Below are 26,282 nucleotides of genomic sequence, written 5' to 3' on the forward strand. Positions count from 1 at the left end.
TTACATAAGGCAAAGTATATTGGATAAGATTTTGTTCTGATTGTCATTTTCAATTTCTGAACCATTAACATCAAGAAGACAATTCGACTCTTATTTTTTTTCTTTAAGTCGAAAAAATAGATTTATAGAAAATATACTAAAATGGATATTAAATAAAAAGTAGTTTCTATTAATTTGAAAGTAGTCCGGTTATTTACACATCAAATGTTATACATTATTTTTGTGCTTTTCTGCGATAAATAGTTACATGTAGTTTATTAAAAAAATCATATTTACATAATGTACTATATATATTTTATAGTTTTCAATTAATTAATATTTAAAACATGAATTTAAAACAAATAATTAATCTATTAATCAGGTTCAATTGTATTTTGATTCTTCTAATTTAGTTTATGCGCGCATTTGGTTTCTTACTTTTTCCAAATTAATTAAGTCTATTTTTAAATAAATAAATATGATCTTGTTATCAATTTTCTTATATTTAAAACCTTCTAATTCTCTTTTTTTTATTCAAAATGATCATAAATTGAATAGTTTAAATTGTTTTTAACATTCTTTACTTAAAATTAACTAGCAACAACTAAAACATTTAATTTCGCTAAAAAAAACTTATTTCAAATTTATGACGTAGAAACTTTTAAAATTATTAATTCCATATCTCAAATTCATTATAAATTCCAAATATTTAAATACTTGAAAATCGACAACAAAATTAAATTTACTTAACTTTGAAATAAAGAACTTAATTAATTACTTGGAAAAACTTGGGAAATAAAAAACATATAAATTCCAAACTAATTAAAAGGATAAAAAACATAGCCAAACCTAATTAATTTAGGAATTTCAACTAGTTTTAGTAAAAGAAAAACTAAAATGGTGTATGCCATGCACAAAACATTTTAATAATGGAAATACTTAAAAATATCAATAATTGTTACAAAAGAAAATTGAATATAAACTAGTTCAGTATATACTTTTTCCAACCTGATGGGCGAAATTATTCTCATGAATTATCACGTGTTCAGCAAAACAGTTTGGTAGCAGAAACAGGGTAAACCAATATTTTTGGTCTCTAAAACATTGAGATTAATTAGTTGCATTCTTGAAAGATGTTCTTGTGTTTGTAAAGGATAAATAACAACATTTATCAATTTAATTATGTTTAGAGTCTGAATCGATATTAAAAATAAAATTAAATAATCAACCTTTTAATCTTTCAGAGACAAAATGATGTTAACATTTATTAATATTTTTTAAGAATTAATATAGTCAATACTAAAAATTTAAGCACAAAAGTATTATTTTCCTCGTTGGAAAAGGTTAAGAATATTACTAACGTATACTGTTGTCAAAAGACTGAAAACATTAGCTTCTGGTCATACTCACATAGTCATACCTGCTAACTCGTTTAAATATATACATATTTTGTTTGATTCTCCAATAAGTCCTTTGACTAAAAAAATTCTTAACCTCAAAATTAGTTCATACAAAAGGCACTTAATCGATTTCAAACTATATAATTTCCTGTTATTTTAAAATTAAAATTTATTTTGTTTGTAATTTTTAACAAAAAATAACATTTCAATATAAATTTAATGAATTTAATTTAAATACGCTATCCTAATTAATTATAACAATATAATATATATATATATATATATATAATAATCATGCAAGAAAATTAAACTTATACATACATAATATAAATTGATTTAAATATAAAGCTCTATCAAACTTTGGAATTTAAAGTTAACTTTATTCAAATAATTTCACTCAACTTTTAATTAAGCCAAACTTCTTTGAGCACATAGATCATATAATATAAAAGGATTATTCTAACTTAATGATTTTAAATTTGAGTTTCAAAATATATAGTTATATAGAGTTATCGTTTATAATGATATATTCAACTAAAATAAATAAATTTCCTTCAAAATATATATAACTTTTCAAAAGAAGAAAAAAAAGAAACATTTTTTTAAAAGGAAAAAAAGTTAAACCGTACGAGCAGGTACATTTTTTAGTTTGGAGACAGAAGCGAAAACCGAAAAGCCAAAAGCAGCCACATTTCATCGTGGGGTCCATTTGACCACAACTTTTCCACGTAAGAACATGGAAAGAAAGAAACACAAACACAAACACACATACACCTCCTTACGTAGAATAAATTAGGTTTGACTCTTTCTCACGTAACCATCATCTTTCACCACCCAACTCTTATATATCATTCAACTCCTTCAACCCCCTCTCTCTCTCTATCTTTCTATCAATTTTTTTTCTAAACTCATAATCTCATATTCATAAATTAATAACAAACCTTACTTGTCTCTCCCTCCTCTCTCTCTCTCTCTTTCCCTCTATTTTGCATAACCACACTCAAGCAAGCCTTTTGCAAAATGGGAAACTGCTTGAAGAACCAATCACCCACAAAGTACGATGGTGGTAGCGACGATGACAACGACGATTGGGATTTTCTGACAGGTGAGGAGGGGTCTTTTGTCACCACCAAGGCCGCCACCGCTGCCAAAACGGTGACGGAGGTGAAGATCAAGATCACGAAGAAGCAGCTAGAGGAGTTGTTGAGCAAAGTGGACGTGAGGGAGTTGAGGGTGGAGCAGGTTTTGTCCCAGTTGATGAACCATAGTAGTGGAGGGTTCCAATCACTTCAAAGACCATGGAGGCCTGCACTTCAGAGCATCCCTGAGGTCAATTGAACTAGCTAGCTAGCTTGCTTCTTCTATATATATATATATATATATATATATGCACATATATATGCAGCTTAATTAGGTTGTGTTAGTGGTTATTGAGTGCATGATGGAGTTGATGATGATGAAAAAGAGAATTGGCCTACTTGGTCAATCCTGATTCTTGCTTTCATGCAAGAGGGTTTGTGATTCTAGGTTGGGATTTTGAGGGTTAATTGTATGTTTATTGTATTTTGTAAACAAGGGTGCATGCAGTTTTTGTTCTTTGTACATACAAAACAAGGGAGTACCCTTTGTGCTACTTTGAGGCTTATTGTTGGTTAATTAATTTTCTTCCTCTCTTCCCTTTTTCTTTTATTTTTCTTCCTTTTTTAATTACATATTCTCATTTTGGAGTTCTCGGATGTCAATTCTAAAAAAAAGTTTCTTGGATGTCAAATTGTGTGAGGAAATGGACCTGTGAACGTTAAAAACCAACAATTTTATTTTGAACAAAACTTAGACACAACAATGTTGTTTGTACCTTTTCAAATTAGAATGGAAATCTCTTCAATTCATTAATTTGCATAATTATTTAATTTTTTTTATGGTGACTGATGTGCTGCATATGCTCCTCCTTGTGGTGGCCAGGGTGTGGCAAAGCTACCAATATTTCATCATCAGGTTGAATGGCATATGGATATGGACCCCCTTTGGGATCTGCTTTGACTATTTTGCATTAAAAATCTAAAAGCATTTAGAATTTTTAACTGATTTGGAGTTAATTATTCCCTAGCTAATTGCGCGTTTCTTGTCGAAATGTTGGATTACCAATACCCATCTAGCTAGATTGATGGATTTGATAAAGGCATAAAGCAAATTTACTTTAGTAACCTTTCTTTAATAATTAGCTGTAAAGTTTGTGAACTGCCATGCTCTTTAGAGATTCTCCAATCTATGGGAAAAGAAGAAGGAAGATAAAAATAATACACATGCTTTTGTTATTGTAATTGACTTGACCATGCATGCTTACCAAATTCGATTTTGGTTCCTAATAAATCTTGATACTCATTTTTAATTTAGACTTCCAACTAAGCTCTGTTATACATTTTTGTATAAACACTTATACAAGAGGATTGCAGTCATGGATCGAATTACGTGGCAGGGGTGTCATATTTTGTTGCTTATGCTTATGGGCAAATTAGCTATGCTGTATTGCTCTTGGCTTGGTATGATCATGTGGTTATCCAACGCCTCTATTTTTTTAATAAATTTTTTGTCCTTTTAAGAAAAAACTTACAAAACAAAAGAAGAAAAATAAAATAAAATAAAAATTATTCTATAAATTAAAATTAATCTATACATAGGTTAAATTTAGCATATAAAATATACTTTTTTTGTAAGTATAGAAAAATTCGTCCGATGAGAGGGCCTTACTCCTTGATACTTGATCATATAATTGTTTGAGCCTGCTGTTAGTCGTACATAATATCATTTTTTAATTGATTGATGACAATGAGTATTTATGCCTATTAAACTAATTATATCAAATTAAATCCTGTTTTGTTTTAATGAAATCCTTCCAAGTTCCAACTATCCTTTTGTAACATGACGTATCGTTTGTATGTTTCAAATGCTAGCTGTCTCATGATCAGGTGGTTTAGGTGGTCATAATTGATTTTCGGATTTCAACCTTGTGTATAGAAAAAAAAATCTGTAGTTTATTAGTTTGTGTGTGTATAGAAAAAAAATCTCCTGATCGAGAGGGAATTAGTCTTGCAATATTGTAAATGTTTCTAATTCAAACGGATCTATATCAACTCATCAATGAAAAAAATCTGTAGTTTAGACAAAAAATGCAAGCTATCTCTATCTTAACTTATCAATGAAAATAATAATAAGATGCCATTAATATAAAATTCCTTTCAAACATACCGTCACTCGTATTTCTGAATATACATGTATTATTATGTTTGAACTGGTTAAACATTCCACAACATTTTGAATAGTATATATATATATAAAAGTAAGAGAAATAGTAAGATATAAGATGTAGCTTGAGACGCGTGATAACACTTTTTTTAAGGATTTATTAACCTGGTAGATGTAATTTTGAAATTATAACATTCCTCAGAATATGATATATAAGTTATTCTGGACGAATCTAAATGACAAAACATCAAAGCTATAAATTAATTAATTCGTTAACACTGGTCAGATATATATGACTCGAGAGAAAGAGAAAGAAGTGTAAGCAACACCTATAAATATAATGCTTAGAGAATATATATATATATATATATATATATTATAGCCGAAATAACACAAGACTTGTTTTTGTAAAAGCTTTTGAAATCTCTTAACTATTAACGTAGCAGTAAACATAGAAAACGCATTCTTCTATTACGTACAAAGAAGCCTAAAAAGAGCATAAGTTTTTCCTCCCTTCTTCTTTGTTGTTCCTTTTGAATCTATATGTGCTCAGCTGCAACTCAAGACAAGATGACCTAAAATCGACCTCTAGTAGTTAGAGCTATGTTTAGAAACCCATTGCTTCCTCCCTCAACGTATGTTGAATCCAAGGTTTAAAAAAATAGTATTGTGATTTGTTGAGTTTTTTTGGACTCTCTCCTTATATAAAGTAAAGGCTCAAATGAAAAGACTTATTTTGTCTCATTTATTTAAATAAAAAGGCCCAAAAGAGTCTATTTTGAGAAAAAAAAAACTAGTTACAAATCATTAAGAGAGATGAGAAAAAATTATTGTTATTTTTGCACACCTACTGAGAATATCTTTTAGATTGCAACTGCGAATTCGCTCACCATTAGATCAGGATGATTTTTGGATAACAGGTTCTACACACGTGATACTTCAAATTGTTTGGTTGGATCATCAAAAAGATTTTTGGAGAGAGAGAGAAGTGTTTCACATTCTCTGTTCTATATTTTGGAGTTTTATCTTTTGGTGTTTATTGTACCAGCTGGGGTCTGTTTTGATTTGGCTGTTTGTAACACATTTCAGTGCATTTGTTGGAGACTCTCTTATATCTTTATTGATTATAATGAAATTATTTCTTAGTTCTGGGCGATTCGTATTTTTTACCTTTATATTGAAGGATTTTTCATGCTAAACAAATTGTGTTTCTTGTGTGTTTTTTTTTTTTAATTTCTATTTTGCATTCTATTTTTATTGGTACTTCTCACATGTTTTTGCAAGTTTGTGGAAAAATTTATTTTTGCTGTCTATTGCTCTGTTACATTAGAGAGTTTGTTATTGTGTTGACATGTTTTCCCCTCATTTAGACCATAAAATCAAGGTTTTTTAATTGCCCGTGATAGCAATACGATCGCAATTATGACCGCATCGGTCACATTTATCCATAATTTGCCATGACATTAGTAAATACGATGAAATCACAATATGACCACAGTGATATTTAGGATTAAAAAAAAAAGACTTCCTTCTGCAATCGTTGATTCCAACGACACATCGAACATGCATTGGTTTGTCTTACAAAAAATCTCTAACAAGCTTTGTTGGAAAAGAAAAAACATTTAAGTTTGCCACTGCATTAGAAGATTGGGCGAAGTGCTACGTTAATTAATAGTTAAGAGACTTGTTGTAACTTTGTATATGGTACTTGGATTAGGTACCTCAAGATACCAAGTCAGAATTGCATCTCCGGTGAGTAAAAACGTGTGATGAATAACTCAAAATTGTTTGTTAGAAAGGTTCATCTGGCAACTATATTTAAATTTGCTCACCAATGCTATCAAAATTTAATTGGTAATTGATCAACAAAGAATTATTATGTAATGTGTGGATTGGTATACATATACAATGTTGTTTGTTAATTTAAAGTCTATTCTTTGTCAAGAAGTCTTGTTTAATTGGTTGAACAAAGAGTATGAGTTATGGTAAAAAAAAAAATACAATCTATTCTTTTTGCTTATATTTATTTTTGATTGATTTCTAGGATAAAAAAAAATACAATTTGTCCTTTTTGCTTAAACTTACTATTATTCATTAAAGCTTGTTCCAACTAAAAAGGATATAAAATAAAGGATATATAAATATGTATAAAATAAAAGATTTGAAAAAAAATTCCCATAATATTTTGAGCAAATTATAGAAATGCCCATTTTGTTTTACTTAACTACATGAGCCACCCTCCTTTTTTCAAAATACAAGAAATTTCTTTAATTTTTTTGTTTTCATTACAATGGCACCTTTGTATCACAAACATCATTAACTTGGCTTGATCATGTGATGTGATTTTCAAGTATTTTTTTTTCCAAAACACCCCATCATCATTATCATTGCATTCTCTACTTTGTTGTGCTCCTTTCTTTTCCTTCTCTTCGTCGACACAACATTCCTCCTCTACCTCTTTGTCCTAAAGATTTGCCTTGCCTGGATCCAACTAAATCACATTAAAATTTGAACCAACTCAAGGCCATTCTTTACCTTTCATTCTTCTTCATCATGATGGCCAACTCAACTCCATCACTTGAGGTGACCATCGTATCAAGGCGCATGACTCCTCCTATCTATATTGGTAGGAACAATGGTAGTTAAGATTGACAATCTAGATCCAAACAACAAATAATACATGTGTAATATGTAGAAACATAAGAGTGCACATGTAATTGTCATGTGAGAATTTAAATGTAATTCAATTCTTAAAACTAAATGTAATGTAATTTAATATCATTATACGAAAGTTGTCAAAATAATATTTTCAAACGGAAGAAGAATGTCTTGTGTAAAACATATGAAATATTATTGTAATTTATTCTTATATTCTTTCATTTAAAATTTAATTATCACGATATTATTTTAAAATATAAAGCTAATCACGGTATATTATTTAAAAAAAATTAGTTATTAAAGTCTTGAAGGAGAAATAAATAACACTAACATTTTTTGACGCAATAAACAACTAAATTAGAATAATAGAATTGTTAATTATTCAGTCCTATCTTATCATATCTAACTAATCAAATAGGGCCTTAAGGACTATTTTCTTTTAATCCGTAGGGCCTTAGCCCTTAAGGACTATGTAGGGATTAGGAGAGAGAATAATAATCAAATACTTAATTGATGATTTAATGATTAATATTTAAATTACTAGCCAAAACGAAGCCGTTTGATGACTTAGAGTTTAACCTATGTCCCTGCCCGCTTTCGGCGCAAGACGCAGTCCCACACAACACTAGACGTTAGTGGCGGGTGCGAAGTGGCGCTCCAACCTCCCTCACTGCGCCGCACTCACTCCTCCGTCTTCCGCCGTCATCCATGGCGGAACCCGCCGCAGTTCCAAACTTGCAACCTAAAGTCAGCCACGAAGCGAAACTGAAAGAACTGCTCCACAGAATCACCTCGCTCGAGATAAAGCTATGCTCCGATGCCGCCAAAGAGTTCGCGAAGCTCCTCAGGTCCGAGACCGGCGCCGACCTCCTCCGAGAGTACGTGCGCGGCTCCCCGAAGTGCTCGGAGCTTCTCGAAGCGTGGAAGCTTCGCGAAGGCAAGCAGGGCATGCACTACGTCTTCGACCTAATCTCCGCCATTCTCAGCCACAGAGAAGGTAAGCACAACCCTAGCGACATCGAAAGCGTGAATATCACTAATGATTTGGATAAATTCGCGCGGTTACTTATTTCCGAACGGTTGAGTGATATCCACAAGGAGGTGAACAGCAAAGAGTGGCGGAGACAGAAGGCGGCGTTGTTACTCATGGCTTCGATTGCGCGGCGTGGCGCGAGCTTGGCGTCGGAGGTGGCGAAGAGCTTCGATTTCAAGCTCGCCGAGTTCGGGAGGATTGCGTCGGCGAACCGGAGAAGGAAGCCGGAGGCGAGGGTTGGGTTGTTGAGGAAGCCGTTTGTCGGATTTGCGATGTCGTTTTTGGAGGTCGGGAAGCCGTGGCTGTTGCGGTGGGTTTTGCAGCAGAGAGAGATGTATTCCGGCGTTCTGAGAGGGTTAGGGAGCGATGATGATGAAACTGTGGTGTTTGTGTTAACGGTGTTGAGAGATAGGGTTCTTGTTGAAGAGTCTCTGGTGCAGCCGTGGCTTCGGAGTGTTTTGTTTGGGAGTGCCACATTGGAGCAGTTGGTTGAGGTTTGTGCAAGGGAAGGTGGTGGTGATGCCGCTGAGGTGGCGTTTGGGGTGCTTTTTAGGGTTTGTACTGATCCTAGTAATGGTTTGATGCCGGACTCAAAAATGCGGTTGAAGGGTAATACGAAGAGAATCTTGGATCTCATGAAGAAGCTGCGGGTTACGGAGGTTCAGTATCATAAGGATTTGCTTTTGGCTATTGTTGAGGCCAAGGCTTCTTTTGGGTTGTCGTATTTGAAGGAGTTTCCTTACAACATTGATAATTTCAAGTCTTCTTCATGGTTAGTATTGTTTATGTGGATCTTTTTTGTTGTTGCTGTGGTAATGCTACTTTGTTGGCAATGCAATATTTGACACGCTTTTCAATACTCAACCATAAAAATTAGATGAAAACTGAAAATACATAGGCCAACCCTATAGTAGGAGGGGATTATTACATGGTCGGGATCACCCTGGTCTCAATCAACCTCCACATAACACGTAATCAAGTGTTATTAATTCTATCTCGTAAATTAAAATACTCGATTACGTGTGACTTAGCGATTGGTTGGAAACATGGACACGTTATGGTCTAGAACTATCTAATAATCTGATAACTTCTCCTAAAGTAGGGGGGCTAGCATGAGATTTTGCCCAATAATAATATTGACAGTATTAAAAAGAGTGAGTCAGAAGATGGTGTTGCAAGCAATTCTTTGATATGTATGTTTTTTTTTGTTATTTGATTCATTCTCCCTGTTTTCGGCTGGTGACTGATGTATTTGCAGGATTTCTGCAATATCTGTGGCAGCTCAGTTGGTTTCATTGGTGGGTAATGGCATTTCCAAAGAATCTGTCAATTTTCGATCAAATGGTCCGCACCTGTTTGACAATATGGATTTGCACAGTATTGTGAAGTGCTTGTTTCCTCGTCCATTCAGCAGATCATTGTTTAATAAGGGAATGCCTCACATTGAACCTTATGTGAAACATGGTACTCTAAGGCTTCTTCTGGAGTTACTGAAATTGCTGGACTCTATTTTTGGTGGTTTGAATCGTAATTCTAATACCAACAATCCATTCATGCAACATATGATGTCTATCAAGGACGAAATCCAGAATTATGTTCAAGCTTTTATTCCCGATCTGCAGGTTTTATTAAATCTACTTTCCTCTTTAGATGTCAATTCTGAAGCCTGTAACTCAAGTTTAAAGAGAAATGCATGCCATCATGAACATAATAGCAGCAGTAGGAAGAAGTTAAAACTTGACATTTCGGAGAGTGGTGATATAGATATAGTTGTTGCTGGGATAAGTTCTACTCCAGATATTGATTTAACTGGCAACAGTGGAACAGTTGATGGTGGACCAAGAGCAGATGCTTTGGATGATGAGGAGGATCTCATGAATAGCATAGGGGAAATTTGGGGCGTGGACCTTCGTTCAATGGAAATTAACACATTTGAAGATGTGGAATCATACTTGCTGTCTAAACTGCTTGATGCTCTCAGATATTACCGCGTATGTTCATTTTTTTATAATCTTAGTTTTATTGAACCTATTGGGTGTCATTAATACTGTTAAGTAATAGAAAAAATATCTCATGATCTAACCAAAAATAAATGCTTCTACTGAATTATTTTATTACTTAGTTCCTTTAGACAATTTTCTGTTTGTTTAGCATTTTTGCTATTTTTGTTATGTCTGGAATACTATGTTGTTGGATTAACTAAATTAAGGATGTCTTAAGCAAAGGTTTTGATGGTGGCTTGATCCTCAAGTTTCTATGATGATTGTAAAAGAGTGTTGTTTATTTCAAGAACTTCATTTGTCTCCATGCACTGGAAATCAATTTTTTCATTTGCTTTTGATCTATTACACTCAATGATTTAGAGACAAACTAGTTTTTGGTCTTTCACCTACCAATTTAAGCCATTTAAGTTACAAACTTTATCCATCAGAAACTGTAAACTTCATAGATATTGTCTTTATTCAGTTATTCTTTTTTCTGTGAGAAATTCCTAGTTGGTTTCTTGGCGACTAGCATCAACTTGTGCGTCCTCTTATGCATTTTTTGCTGAATGGTCCTGATTAAACCAGTTTAAGTTGTATTCCTTTGAAGACCTAATAAATTGCTACTGTCTAGGGGTAGTTGGCATGCCTTATAGTTATCTCATTTTCTTTCTAAAAAAAATGCATTTTGTTTTTAAAAAATAAACATTTCCTATGATGGTTTTGTTCTCTTAAATGCAATTTTATATTCTAGTCTTTTGCTCACTGTATTATAACCATTCTTGGTGCATCATTTGTTTTAATCGACTCGCTTATTTGAGCTCTTAGCTTTTTTATACATCTTTGTGGTGTTTAGCAATGCTTAATTTGATTCAGACAGACTCAGCATAACAATAGTAAACTTACTGTTTAAACTAGGTATGCGTTGGAATTTAGTTTTTCACTTTAAATGTCTGTGAAATTATATTTTTTGTGTTGACTTTACTCTACATCTATAATTCTACAGTCATTTTAGAAGTAGAAGAATAGTTGAATGTGAATTGAGGTAAAATCTCTTCTGTTGTGTGAAATGTACTTGTTGCATCTAAGGACGTGTCCCTAACCAATGGGTTAGCATCTTGCTAAACCATCCTAATGAAGGAGGGAAAGGAAATCTGTTGTAATTGTTACTTTGTTTTTATAGAAATTTATAGTTTTACTTAAGTAATTCAAATATATATGATGTTATCTTAAATTCCTTTTCTGTTTTTCTTGTGCAGCGGGCTCTGCCTTTTTCTTTGGATAATTCTTTTGAAACATTCAAGGGTCTTCTCAAAAGCCCATTGGAATTAACAAGTCATCTGCAGGTCTCAGTGTTGTCCTTGCTTGTGGAATACATTGAATGGTGTCCTGATGATGAAATTCCTATCAGAACTCCACCCATGTTGTACAAATACTTACAACCATTCATTAAATTGTTAATGTTTTCTCCATACAATGAAACAAGGGAACTGGCTTACAAGCTGGCCTTGGCAGCTATGTTCAGTACTGGTGCTTTTGATGGGAATCTTCACGAGATAGAAGCATGGTTTTTATTTTTACCAGGTTATCATGGAAAGAAACCCCCTGTCAAAATCTCGGAGGTTGATGTATTACAGAGTTTGACTCTATTTGTCATATCATTCTTTTGCGATGCTGTTTCTACACTTGGAAATAATTTGATTAAATATTGGGATATTCTTAAGAGTCATGCCCATTGTTTGGAAGGTGGTGAAGGTAATTAGTTCTATATTCTCTTATTTCAATTCTTTGTATACACTTCACTCTAAAATCACTTATATCATATACTGCTTATTTTCCATTTTGTTCTACTGCACAAGTTTTTGATCTGGCTCTATAAATTTCATATGATCAGCATAATGCATGAGCTCATTTTGTACGGTCATAGTATCCAGTTGGGGTGCTGTTTTTTTTTTTTTTGGCATTTCTTTGGAAATGTTACTATCTGGTATTGCCAAAATTGTTAGTAAGTTTTGGCTCGTTATTGCTGATTTAGTGGTTTTCCTTGCAGATTTATCACCTCAATTTAGCCCTTTTATCATATGTGTGCTAGAGAAGTGTCTAAAGGTGATCCGACCTAAAACAGGATCCTGCTCGTTGCCTAAAAAATCAATGGTATTATTATACACTTGCAATACAGTCAAGTATCTCTTGCAAACACAGGTACATAATACATCATTGTACATTTTTGCTTAATTTTGTTTGCAGTTTGTGTGCATCTAATGCTAGATCTGTGTTTCTGATAGGTCAACGCAGGATTGTTATCTGCTTTAGTTCATGCAGACTTGACAGAGAGACTTGGTGGAAGTTATGAATGTGATGAAGTCTTTCCTGAGTGGAAGCCACTGAAGGATTTATTGGACTTTGTGGAGAGCATATTACACCAAAGGAATTATTGCATTTTCTCTAAAAATGAAGAATCTGTCCTTCCTGATAGTTCTTTAGGAAGTGCGCTTGGTAGTGTAAATAGATTGTTGAATTGTGGGTCTGGTCATGGTATTGCTGAAACAACCATAGCTTTCATATCCTCCATTATATTGGAAGGCACCAATAAAATATTGACAAATCTGCCATCACATGTGGTCATACCACGTGACTTAGTTGGAGTTCCTTTCTCACTCTTATTATCAGTACTTTTTCTTGATTATAGTGTTCTTCACCATGCTTCTAAGTTGTGGCCTGTAATGTTTTATGCTGCCTTGGATATGGCCATGTCAGATCTTGGTATTGATGGTCAAAATGCAGCTCCTGTTGAGACTTCTGATCTTACATTGCATCCAGATTCTCTAACTTGTAGCCAACTTTTAGATGCTTCTGAAGTTGATGCTGTTACATTTAGTATCTTTCTAAAACAGGCGCCTTTCCATGTGATATTTCCTGCGATGATGTGTATGAATGGTCCTTACATATCAAAGCTATCTAAAATACAAGAGTTTTTACTGCATAAATTATCTGAGTCAAATGATAGCTTGCTCCTTACCAATCTGCAACTCATTCTGTTCTGGACTCATCGGATTCAGTTATGTTATGAAGTTAACCCAATAGCTGAAGTTGAACAACTTTTGAATCTGTGTGTTATACTTGTAGGGAGCTTGTTAGCTCAATTATTGGTTCCAGAAAGTGGTTCTGACTGGTCTATAAACTCTGCCTTTTATTCATTAAGACATAACATTCAAGAAGTGATTAAAACCATTTTTTGTCATCCTTGTGTTTTGATCTCATTATCCTTTTCTTTGGGAAGTTGTCAGAATCTTTCAAATGGAAATGTAGAGAATGATATCAATATGCTAAATGTAGTATCCAATGAGGGGTTTCACAACTTTGGTAATCCAGTTTTAAAGATATTAACAATGACTCTAGAGTCCATGTGGTCTTTATCTGGTGCCCACCTTTGTGTGTCAACAGCTGAAGATGTTGCTAATAATATTGTGAAGGCATTTAAACGCCTTCAACAAAAACTATTTCTGGATGTCAGAAACAGATTTGAGCTGTACATTCGTACTGAAGATGTGATGCCTCTTCTTCCAACATTGTATGCTTTACATTCTTTGCATCGATTTTTATCCCCTTTTCAGCTCCTTGAATTAGTGAATTGGATGTTCAGTAGAGATGAGTTTGATGATTTGCCAATTAAGAAATCCTCAATATTTGTTGGATGTTCCTTAGCTGCTGATGCTTTCAGTGCTTTATCCATTTATTTTCAGCAGTCAACTGAAAACAGGGCACCGTATGATTTGTTTTGGGAGATGGGTGAAAAGAATATGAAAGCTGATATTTTTGAGCAGATTTACCTCAAGGTAGTTGACTTTTCTGTATGTTATGAAATAGATAGTGCAGATAGATGCTTGCTTGAAGCTGTCAATCTCTTGTATAAGCAGAAACATTTGCAACAAGAAACGTTTCATCCTTTGCTGTTGGTCATGTGGAAAATTATAATGGTTACTCCATTGAAAGTGCTTTCCCATTGCATTTACAAGACTAATGCTAAGAAAGCTACGTTTTTACATATTCTTTCTGAATTGAGTTCCCTCCATTCGTTGATCTTTGGGCATTTATTTTTGGGTACAGTGAATAGAAGTTTACATCATGGTATTGGTGTGATGGAACATACCTTTGATCCTACTCTCTCAGAAGATCAGTTTTTGCTGCTTCTGCCGGCCTCTTTGTCATACTTCAGCTTAATTTCTAAGAGACTTAGAGAGCAGAGTCACAGAGATTTTGAACATTTACCTTACTTTTATTCAAAAATTCTCTTAAAAGGTTTCAGTCAGTGGAAGAGGTTTTCCTCAAAAGATATATTTCAGGAACAATATGGGGAATTCTTTCCATCATCTGCTCAAGAACTTCTGTGTCTTACTGATCTTAGTCTTCTTGGGAAATCAATTCATATGTTAAAGTATCACTTTGCTAATAATGGGGATATGATGAAACTGAAAAAGCGATTAAATCTATTCAAATCCATTTTCCCAAAATTTGATTCACATGATGATCTGATGAACTGTGATTGTCAAGTTATTGATAGTTATTCCCTGCGTCAGTCTTTGAACATCATCAATTGTGTTGTTGCAAAGATATCACTTTGTAAAATATTATTGTTTCATGAAGCAGGTGGGGATTTCAAAGATGTTGCTGTGAAAATGCAAAGCAAATTAGGTAGATGCAGGATACATTTCATAAATATTTTGGTGGATATTTGGCAGTTTATTGTTAAGAAATTTTCGTTAGCTTCTTATCAATGTAGAACTGCAAAAGGCACTAACATTTCATTGCTATATAATCACTTGGAGGGTTTTTTGTTGAAGAGTATTCTTGAATTGGCTGGAGAAATGCAAAATGATCTTATTCAATTGCAAGCCATTTCCTTCCTTGAGCAATTAATCAGATCTGCTCTTCTCTATAGGTTTGGTGATTTTACAACAATGAAAACTGTCCGGGTTATATTATCACAGCTTAGTGAGGGGAGGCTATCATATGATTTATATCTTCAGTTGTTGCTTGCTCATTCTCAGTTTGCTCCCACTCTCCATTCAGTGCGCAAACAAGCAGGTTCCCTTTTGAAGCCTGTATCCAGCATTCTGAAATGTCTTGTGATTCCTTCTCTTGATCATTGTGAAAATGATGTGAAACACAGAGGGCTAACGACTGAGCTCTCTAGTGGACCATTGGAAATTGTTAAAATACTTTGGATACTTTTATTGGTTAAGGCTCGTCAAATTGACTCAGATAATGGAAATGACATTGATGTAAATTTAAAAGAACTGCATGCACTGCTTCGTCATTCTTATGGTGCAACAGTCAACTGGATTGATTTGGAAATATACAATCTGATGCAACAGATTGAGTCTATGAGTGGCCTGCTGTCTCAAAATGCCAAGTTAGATTCAGAAACAATTGAAGAATGGTACAAAAGCCAGCATAGAGACAACTTTCCAATTGACCCTGACATATGCGTGTCAACAGTTCTCTATTTTCCGTATGATAGAACTTTCTCTGATGAGCTACCATCTATAAACAAGATTGAACCAGATACTCCTAGGAAAAAGGTTCAAGCACATTTTAAGCTACCTGCCTGAATCTGTGTTTCCTGTCTGTAGTTTTGTACCTGTTCTAGTTTATTTATCATTATGTTAACTAACTGCATAAAATCCTATACAGGTACTTTATTCTCATGTTGAAGATAAAGAACGTTATGATCCTGTATTTATATTGCGATTTTCAATTCATAGTCTCTCAAAGGCTTATGTAGCGCCTGTGGAGTTTGCTGGTTCAGGGTTGCTTGCGATTGCATTTGTTAGCTTGTCTTCCCCAGACCAAGGGATAAGAAGATTAGCGTATGGCACTCTTGATAAATTTAAGAATGCAGTAGAGGTTGGTAACATGTGTATCAGTTTATGTTTATTTTTTTATCATATAAAATTTCATTTTGGAAATACCAGATTATTTTCCATAACTCAAAATTTATTTATTTATTTCTATATTGTTGATACTTTTTTTATTCCCATATGGAGAGCTATTTTTTTTTTTAATGGAATAATCTGATTTGGGTTTGTGAAAATGGGTATGTTGGCTGTTCGTTTTCCCTGAGGCAGTTTCTCATGCTTCTTTTCAGATGTTTTGGCAAAAACAAGGATGTTTTTGTGAGGTCTTTTGTGTAATACTGTATTTTGTATGTTGACTGTTCAATTGGTCATTTTCCATGGGGCCGTTTCTCATGATTCATTTCTGATGTTTTAGCAAGAAAAAGAATGCTAAATATCTGCCAGTATGTTTTTTTGTTAATTCTCTATAGTATTACTGTAATTTGGTAAATTGGTTAGATAAAAATGTCAGTATTTTTATGGGTGTTTTATTTCTCTTTCATCTGCTTTGGGATTGAGTTGTGTTTATAGTGTCTCTTTGTTGTTTTGCTCATGTTATAGTGGGAAAACTTTTATTATTGATATGGAAAGAGATTAGACAACTTTGCTGTTTCTTTTTATTTTGTCCAAAAAATGCCTGTTGGGAAAGTTCAGCTAGAGAATCTTATGAGACTGTAAGGTTGTGGAAGCCTCTAAAACCGTTTGCAAGCCAGGGCCAAAGTGAATATTTGTTGAATTTTTGGGCTTGGACTTTTTCCTGGGGCTGATTTGTAGGGGTCAGTGCTCTCTGAATGAGGCATTATTAGAGAATATAATAGTGTATTGGATAGGATTCTATGGAATTCAAATATTATATCATATTAATGACTGCCTTTCTGTTTTTGTGTATATACATATTATTCCTTGTTCAAAGATTATGTTTGATTAGCAATCAAAATGTCTTACAGAAGTGCCAAAAGAGGAAGGATGTAATGGGACTTCGGCTTCTATTAAATTCTGTTCAAAACAGCATAGAAGAGCCATGGCAAAGAATCCCATCAGTTATTGCTTTATTTGCTGCAGAGGCATCTTGTGTATTGTTAGATCCGGCACATGATCATTATGCAGCTATAAGTACATTTTTTATACATTCATCTAAGTTGAATATGAGGGTATATATCTATGGCCTTGAAATTTCTTTCACAATTTGTTGACTTTTTTTAATGGAATTTTTTGCTTTTTATTGAAAAATCCATTTGCTTCAATTTTGTAGGTTATGTTTGATAACTTTTTTTGGAGTACCTCTGTCAATTTCAAAGCAGAGAGGTCTTGGATGCTTCGCCTAGTATATGCAGGGATGAACTCAGATGATGATGCTGCGATATATATCAGGAACTCTATCCTTGAGAAGCTAATGAGTTTTTACGTCTCTCCTCTTTCAGATTTTGAGTCTAAGAACCTGATTATTGAGGTAAATACACATACTTAAAATTTGTTTTTATTTTTTAAAGTCTATCCTACTTTAACTTATTGTTCTCTTATCAGCTTGAATGTTTCATAGCTGTGATGACATCCATGTCAAGGAGTTTCTGATTTTGAACCCAATGGTTTGAGATGTTGATGAAACATGCTTTTTTCCTATGTGTGATTCTCACTGTGACTACTCCTTTTTCCTCTACCAATATAACATTGGGCTATTTTATTTACTTTGCAGGTGATAAATAAATCTGTTAAATTGCATAAGATTACCCGTCATCTAGTGAAGCATTGTTCTTTATTTTCATGGTTTTCGTCTCTCATCTCCGTTGCCAGACAGAGGCTTAATGGAAATGAAAATAAACTTTTCTTGAAGCATGTGTTGGTAGCATTGAAGGTAAGTAAGCGCTTGATTCTCATTCGGTTTGTATTTCTTGTTGGATGCAGGAAGGTCCTCTTTGATTTTCCTTTGAAATGTGTTGGGGGTTTTCTAAAATTATGACTTGTCAGCCTGCATATTTTTTTAGCAAGATTGTTCATTGATCATTGTGCTGAAGAGGGTAAAAGAGAAGCAGTTTGATAATGATGGAATTATCAACACATGCACCTCTCTGACCCTCTACCTCTAGAGTTAAACCAAACTACTAGATCTCACAGCAATTCACATAACAGAGAGAAATTATCAATTCACAATGCACACACCAAAAGAAAGAGAGACTGTAGAATAAAGATTAGGATCTGAAGTGATATACCTCTCAGATCCCAGAGCTGCAGGTGCCAGGCCCCAGGCCATTACTCACAATTTCTGAATATCCCCCCTCCCAAATATTCCTTTTTCAATCATAGCTTCAGCTGCAACAGAATCTCCACTTTGCATAACTGCCTCCTCTGCCATGTGTCCCTCTTCTTCTCTTTCCTCTGTAGACTCTCCAAATCCTTGGCCCCATAATGTGTTGAGCCAAAAGCTGATCCCTCTGGTTTTATGCCCTATAAAATAATCCAAAAGTTTTTCTAAAAACAAAAATGAGGAAGTTCAAATCATAAAACAATAACTTGTCTTCTGTGATGTTAAATTGTATTTGTGAGCTAAAACTGATCACCTAAACTCCCACCTAATTTTCTTGGCATGCTTGATCATTTAGCACTTATCTGAAGGGTTACCTGTTATTGTCTACCTATGAGCTTGGATTAGCTTCAACACCATAAAGGTTATTACCTAAAATTGTTAGTCAAGCTGTCTTTTTGATTCCTTTGACCGGAATTATATATTTACTGATTTGCTAATGATATTTTAATGTAATGTTTATTAAATTTTGTAACCTTGTTTATGTTTGAGAAATGTCCATATTTATTAATTTATTTTTTAACTTTCAGTTTTCTTTTTCCTTTACACTGAGTACCCCTATTATTATTTAGGTTGTCAATGATGTTATTTCATCAGGAGGCATCTCCAAGTGGTTGCAAAATCATGGCCTTGAGCAGCTTATGGAGCTTTCATCCAATCTATTTAATTTCTTATTCCAGGATGCAACATTGACAAATGAAACTGTAGTACTAGTTAATCCTTTTCTACGAATGATAGCATCAGTGTTGAAATTATCTCAAAAAAGGAAAATATATCAGCCACATTTTACCCTATCAATTGAGGGCTTGTATCAGATGTACCAGGCTGGCAGTGTGTGTAATCAAGCCATAAAAAGCATTAAACCAGAGCTTGCACTTGAAGCCATACTTATGAATGCACCTCCTGTTTCCATTTTCATGATGGTACTTTCTTTGATCCCCTCATTTATTACTTTTTTTATTATTAAAACTTGATCACTGATACTCTATTGTATATTTTATTAAATTGAATTGTTCAAAGGCATACAATAAAATCTTGGCTTGCTTATATTTTTATTTGACTTTAGCTACACCAATGCAATTGATTTTCATGCAATGTATTGGTTATTTATTGTGAACTGACTATGATACCTGGAGATGAAAATAATAAACAATTCACTGTTCATGCTTCGTAGTGTTTAAAGTTGTACAAATGTTACATGATTATGTTTTGATTACACTTGCGCTGTATATAATAAATTATTTTACTCTATCGAAAGAGTTAACTTTGAAAATAATTTTGGCATTTGTAATTGCTGTGGGTTTTAGATTTGGCTTGTTTATTATGGTTTTTCTTACTTTACAATAAAGGTTCATTGCTGAGCAAAAAAAACAATAAAGGTTCATTCCTCCGAGAAATCCTGTTCATCAGGCTAAAGCTCTAATTCTGATTAAGCAATTACTTCCTCTATATTTTGACCAATTTGCTTATAATTATGGATTTAGGCAAATGAGTGGGTGGATCCTATCATGCAATGACTGTCATACAGATACAAATGCTTGCATTTGTTTGTTATATTGACTTTTTTTGAGTGGGTATGAATAACCACCTCATTTGTATGTACACAGAATCAGGAAAGGCTACAAAGCTTTCTTATCTGGGCAACTACAACTGCTTTACAGTCCGAGTCTTTACAAAGGCTGGGGTCCAATGAGTCTCAGTTCTCAAGAAATAATTCAAGGGAAGATTTTCGAGAGAACCCAGTAGTTTCAACATTTCTACGTTGGTTAACAGCATCAGTAATCAATGGGAAGCTCCATAAAAAATCTTATAATTGGGATTCAGAATTTGCTGAAACACACAACCTTGAATCCCTGCATTCTTTGCTGGTGCATGTTGAAAATACCTCTGGACAAAGAAATGATATTGATATTGGTGCTGAGGAGGTACTAGCTTCAACAATCTTCCATCTCCAACTGCGTCTTGGTGTCAATCATGAAGTGCTACCATCAGTTGTATGTGCTCTCTGTCTCCTGATGTTTGGTGCCTCTAAATTTGCAGGTATGCTCATACATTTAATTATGGTTTTCTGAATGCAATTATCGACACTCTTGCTTTTGGCCAGTTATTTATGCTTTTTATTTCATTCTATAGTCAGCAGAACTGATTTATTGAAAGACTACAACACACTAATATCATCATACAGTTCAAGGGTACGGTGTCCTCCTGAAGCTAATCCAACTTGGAGATGGTAATTTTTCTTGGTCTTCTAATTTCTCATCCTTTTCTTCTTTATATGGTCTGTAGTCATGATGTTAAATAAGGAAAACGTAATTTCTTAGCTTAATTTTATAATTCTTGGTCACTTCTAAATTTTTTTGGAGACTATGGGGGAACATTTTATGTGTCAGGCTCAAAGCACTTTAATTATATGGATTTTTTCTAACAAATTATTGGATTTGAGTTTCGATTATCAGCATCTGATCTGGTGAGTGGAATTGGGCGAAATTGATTCAGTAAAAAATTTGCCCACCTAAAATTAGCTTTGGTTTTTCTGTAGGTGAACTTAAATGAACTAGAATGTGTATTTTACTGCTATATCACAACGAAGTTTAATGGGATTTTAGTATTTATCTATGCTTAAAAAATTATCATATTGGACCGGTTTGTTGTTTAGGTCGTTTTATCAGCCATGGAAGGATGATTCTCTGGAGCTCACTGACTCGCAGAAGATGGAGGAATATCATGCTTGCCTAACTTTGTTAGTTATTATCTCTAATGTTCTTGGTGCAAAGAAATTAGAGTCGGCTAGTTTATCCCCTGTAGATTTAGAGAGATCTGGCTTATTCCAATGGGAAATAAGTTTACTAAGAAACTGAGTTTATACAAGAGTCGTTAGCTTTTTATTTTTTGTACGTTAGTAAGTGTACAGCTAGTGTCAAAGTATCGATATATTTGAAAATGCAAATTTTGCCAATGAAAACAGGCCATCTTTTATGTATTTGATGGCATTATATAAGTTAAATTAAAATTATGGTCCTTATATATACTAAAAGGTGTGCAGAAAAAATCAATCCGAACTGATCGAAAACTAAACTGAACTGAATCATTTTGAAAAAATCAAACCATTTTGGAGAAAAAACTAAACCGAATTACTTGAAAACAGTTTGGTTAATCGAACAATTTTTAAAGGTTTGGTTTGGTTCTTCACAAAAATCAATCCATATATGATAAAACATGGATAACTGAATTGAACATAACTTTTTTTTTTTTATATAAAAAATCACTTTATAAAATGGTTTGGTTAACAGAACCGCTTTTATAAAGTGAATAAAAAGTGGAAGGGTTTGGATTTTTAAAGAAATCCAATTTTTGCATAGCCTTAACTAGCATATTTTCGGTCAGGTGAATACACTGACCTGTCTATTTTTTGCAATTACATATTGGGTTGGTTACAACTTTATTAAATTACTTCATGGACAAAAACTCCTTTTTAGTCTCTTTTTATCTCTCTTCAATCTAGTTGTGGAAGGAAAATATTTATGCAGTGAGCAAGAGAATTTACATTGAAACATGTAGTAGAAATGGTTTTATTGGAGAGTTGACATCCAAACATGGTCCATGATAAAGTGAAACGGCATTACAAAAAGCTGCAAACCTTTCTCATAATTTCTTTCAGATTTAATGGAAACAAAATCTTATGAGAGAATATGGGAATTGGAGTCCTTTCCAGTGGGTTCGCTTTGTAAGGACATGAGCATCATCATCCAACAAGATACAAACAATCCAATTTGGTTGGATATGTCCCTCCCGTATTATTTACCTGAGTTTGTTGAAGACTCATATATACTATTAGAATGGTGCTCAAAGTGCGGCTATGCACTCAATTTCAATCTTGGCATCCATTGGCAAGCCAGCTACTTGATAGGTTGACCGAGCCGGGGGAGGTGAAGGGAAGTCTGAAACCATTTGAGCCATAATTAAATGATTATTGACACCAATACCAGCAAAAGTTTAAAAAGTATAAATTATAAAAATGGGTAAATTGTAGCACTAAACAAAGATCTTGTCACTCAAACAAGAGTAGAAGAGTGGATTTTCTTGCATTAATAATGTTTTATTTTTTCAAGATAAAACATAAACAAAGCCATCACAAGCCAACATATGAATCTTCAATTACAAAATCTAGAAGTTAACATATGGACCAAGGATTAATTTTTACAGTACAATAAAATTTATTATCAGAAGTGAAATTCATTGGTAAGTGGCAGTGTAGATTGTAGCACAATATAATTTATTTGTCTGCAATATTAAACAGATGGCTAATTACTGTTATCAAAAGAGATAACAAATAAAAAAAGTTTAGAATAGAGGTACTTGTCATTACAACTAGATAATCTATTGCTAGCTTTAAGCAAGAATGTGAGCTATTATTATTGTCAAGGAAACATCAAAATCACTACCATAGAACTCACATTTAGCATAGATCTCATTAACTTTCTTGAAGTCCTTCAAGTCAGCCAACCTGGAGGAAATAAGCAGTATATAGTCAGCTTGCCAGCACTCAATACAATTCAAAGTAAGGAAGAGCACATGATTCATACAAAATAGTTGTCTTAACAACTGATGAATAGCTGGCACCCCCAGATTTTAGGATCTCTCCCATATTTTTGAGAACCTGCAATGTGCAATTATTTTACAAATGTTGGTGACAAAATCAGCAAAGTGCCATTTTACAACAACGCAACAATATCAAGACACGTTACTAGCATATGTTACTGTAAAAGTAAGAGGAATTTAAATGCATCTACCAGCCAATGATTAATGCATCTACCAGTCAATGATTAATGACGTTCAAAGAATGTACTCAAGTTGCAAAAATTATCAACATTATCAGGCATATGTACCTGCTCTGTCTGATCTTCAACATTATCAGAGATGAACTTCCCTGTCTGCATTAGAGAGCAAAACATATATCAGGCAGCCAGAATAAATGCACAACTGCACACACGTACAGAAGAGTGAACTTCAGATGGAAGATATCAAACCTCAGGAATAAGGCCAAGAACACCTGACACAAACAGAAGGTTGTTGGCTTTGATTGCTTGAGAGTATGGCCCCAATGCCGCTGGGGCCTTTTCAGTTTGAACAGCTTCCTTTAAACCTGCAATCAATGAAAAAAATGATTGGCAGCATAAGATTTGGATAAAGATAAAGGAAAAAACAATTGGCAGCAGAAGATTTGGATAAAGATAAAGGAAAAAACAATTGGCAGCAGAAGATTTGGATAAAGATAAAAGAAAAAACAATTGGCAGCAGAAGATTTGGATAAAGATAAAAATAGAAATGCAAAGGTTTTTCATGAAAACAATATAATCTTTCTCCCTTTGCATCTCTCTGCCAAAATACAAAAGGCATCTCAACTAGGTCCAATACATTAGTTCAAACAAGCAGTAACCATACTAGTTTGCCAACAGAGAACATGAAAGTCTATCAAAGGGTAAATACACTTCAATGCAGTTAACTAGCTAAGCAATGCAGTACCCCCACTAAAAGATCCTATCACAGATTACCAAGTACAGTAAGTTTGTTAACTTTTACAATAACTATCATACTATAAGTCATATAAATGATGGTTTTTGATTCGTCTGACACTCAACAATATAAAATTGTGTTATACTGAAACATCTTGTTCTTTCAAGACATTGGAAAACAAAGAAATAGTGAATTTTCTCAAGATAATAATGTACTTACAAAATTCCATTTCAATTCATCCTATTTCATCATCATATCCTGGATGTGATATGGTTTCGAAGGATGAACTTGACAGTTCAAATGAGATTTCCATTGGTGTGCATCTAATAAGAATTGAACCTACGAATTCGCCATGGCTAAAGTGAGTCGGTGACTCATATCCTTTCTTTAAATAGAAATTCTGTCTTATGATCTAACTTTTTATTATATGCTAAGTTTAGATTTACTTTATACATTGTATATAGTCATGAAGTTCTAGTCAAACGTCAAAATTATAACCCAAGTGGTCAACTCGTTAGCAAGGTAAAACAACAATTTCAGCAACCAAATTGCAATTTCATATACGCTAAAAACTTTGGGGAACAAACAAAGCAATGCAACTACCATCTTCTCACACTAAATTGAATATTTTACTCACCCACAAAATTAAAAAGATAAAAAAAGATTTTTTTAAAAAAAACTGCAATAAATAAATTTCAGAAAAAAAACACGCATAGAGAAAATGATCGGAACTTACCGGTATCAGTAGAGAGGCTCATGCAAGCGAATGGCGCAGAGCGCTTAGACGAACAAGAGCGCAAAAGTGCAGCGCCGGCCACCGAGGCTCCGACTATTCCGGCGGCCCACGATGCCCGGCGGCGAAGAACGCCGGCGTTCATCGCCGGAATGTTGAAAGTCCTTGCAGCACAAAACGATGCCATCTCTCTCTCTCTTAGACACACACAAACACTGTCAGTGACTCACTGTCTGTGACATTATAAAAAATTCCCAAACACTGTCTGTGACTCATTGTGCTCTGCCTCGTAACATTGGTGAGATATCGGTTTTCCGAAACTACCCTTGCCATTCTCACACCCCTTTTCTCTATTCTTGCACTTTGAAGTTTGATTTATTTATTTATTTTTTAAATATTTCCAACGGAAACATGTTTTGCCTTTATAAATTCCAATTTTTTAAGTCATTCCTTGTAAGTTAAGGCAGGGAGTGTAAGTTGATATATATATCTATATATTTTGAATTATGTAAGTTGATACCTGATAACCATGTTTATTTTTTTGAGTAATGCAATACATAATAGAAATAAATTTTTATTATGTGGTAGGTTGAGGTAGGTTATCATTTTTCAATACATAATGAAAACATGTTTTATGTGTTAATTCTTTAATAAAAAAATTAAAATAAAAAAAAAACAAGTTTATATTGTATTATTTTAAAAAAAAAAGAACAAAAAAATATATTTTTATTATTAAACGAACAATAGGAATAAATTTCTGTTGTGTTATTTTTTTTATAGGATATGGATGAGAGAGAGACATCAAATTAAAATAACAAAAACAAGTTTCTATTGTATTATTTTTTTTAAAACAAAAATATATTTTTATTATAAAAGGAACAATAGGAATAAATTTCCGTTGTGTTATTTTTTTTTATAAGATATGGATGAGAGATAGACATTGCGGAAACAACCCTTCTACAAGGCTTTGTTATTCTCACGCCTCTTTTCTTTTAGTTCACACCAATACCTTTTTGTGTTTCTTTTGAAAAAAAAATGCTCTTAACGAAAACCTTTCTCCATTCTAAATTCAACACAATGAAAACATGTTTATGTTGTAATCAGGAAAGGAACCTGAAAAATTCATTAGTGAGGGGGCATGGAAAAAACTTAATACATGGTAAGGAAAATCAACAATGACTTTCTATGCATAGTTCTAATAAATTCAATACATGCATAAGTAAGTGCACATACAATACAAAGCTTTCCTTAACTTCTATTTTGTAGGAATGTGATACCAAATCTAATTCATGAAAGTTGTCTATGATTACATGTGACCCATAAGAAGTGCAACCAACATACATAGAGATGTTTGTAGAGTGATTTAGTTTGGTTTTTGCTTAAAAATATTCAAATTAAACATAAAAAATATATATGGTTTGATTCAATTTGAATGTAATATCAAATTCGAATCTAATCAAACTAATCCAATTTTCTACGGTGGGTGTTGTTGGTATGGGTTTTGTGATTTTTAATATTTTTAATTTTACCTTTATATGATTTTT

The 26,282-nt window shown here is 33.5% G+C and overlaps 3 protein-coding genes across 4 annotated transcripts; 2 read left to right on the forward strand and 1 right to left on the reverse strand.

The window, feature by feature from the left end:
- The first annotated feature begins 2,262 nt into the window (after positions 1 to 2,262).
- LOC114424391 lies at positions 2,263 to 3,061 on the forward strand. Its single transcript, XM_028391232.1, has one exon. The coding sequence runs from the start codon at positions 2,400 to 2,402 to the stop codon at positions 2,715 to 2,717; it is 318 nt and encodes a 105-aa protein (XP_028247033.1). The 5' UTR covers positions 2,263 to 2,399; the 3' UTR covers positions 2,718 to 3,061.
- Positions 3,062 to 7,850: 4,789 nt separating this feature from the next.
- LOC114423412 lies at positions 7,851 to 21,519 on the forward strand. 2 transcript variants are annotated; one of them, XM_028390166.1, is made up of 13 exons: positions 7,851 to 9,085; positions 9,572 to 10,304; positions 11,555 to 12,050; positions 12,346 to 12,497; positions 12,581 to 15,877; positions 15,990 to 16,202; positions 17,140 to 17,343; positions 17,445 to 17,642; positions 17,886 to 18,044; positions 19,064 to 19,414; positions 20,099 to 20,531; positions 20,625 to 20,721; positions 21,148 to 21,519. In XM_028390166.1, exons 1-13 carry the CDS (start codon positions 7,989 to 7,991, stop codon positions 21,347 to 21,349), a joined length of 7,632 nt encoding a protein of 2,543 aa, XP_028245967.1. In that variant the 5' UTR covers positions 7,851 to 7,988; the 3' UTR covers positions 21,350 to 21,519. The 2 variants fall into 2 exon arrangements, with proteins under 2 accessions (XP_028245967.1, XP_028245968.1); XM_028390167.1 differs by having other exon boundaries at positions 8,981 to 9,085; positions 9,595 to 10,304.
- A 490-nt stretch (positions 21,520 to 22,009) lies between these two features.
- On the reverse strand, positions 22,010 to 25,006 carry LOC114423413 (reactive Intermediate Deaminase A, chloroplastic-like). Its single transcript, XM_028390168.1, has 6 exons — positions 24,742 to 25,006; positions 23,519 to 23,634; positions 23,378 to 23,422; positions 23,075 to 23,148; positions 22,946 to 22,995; positions 22,010 to 22,429 (listed from the first exon to the last, which is right to left on the reverse strand). The coding sequence occupies exons 1-6, from the start codon at positions 24,923 to 24,925 to the stop codon at positions 22,335 to 22,337; spliced, it is 564 nt and encodes a 187-aa protein (XP_028245969.1). The 5' UTR covers positions 24,926 to 25,006; the 3' UTR covers positions 22,010 to 22,334.
- Positions 25,007 to 26,282: the final 1,276 nt, after the last annotated feature.

The sequence above is a fragment of the Glycine soja genome, chromosome 8, assembly GCF_004193775.1.
Source record: "Glycine soja cultivar W05 chromosome 8, ASM419377v2, whole genome shotgun sequence".
Lineage (NCBI taxonomy): Eukaryota > Viridiplantae > Streptophyta > Magnoliopsida > Fabales > Fabaceae > Glycine > Glycine soja.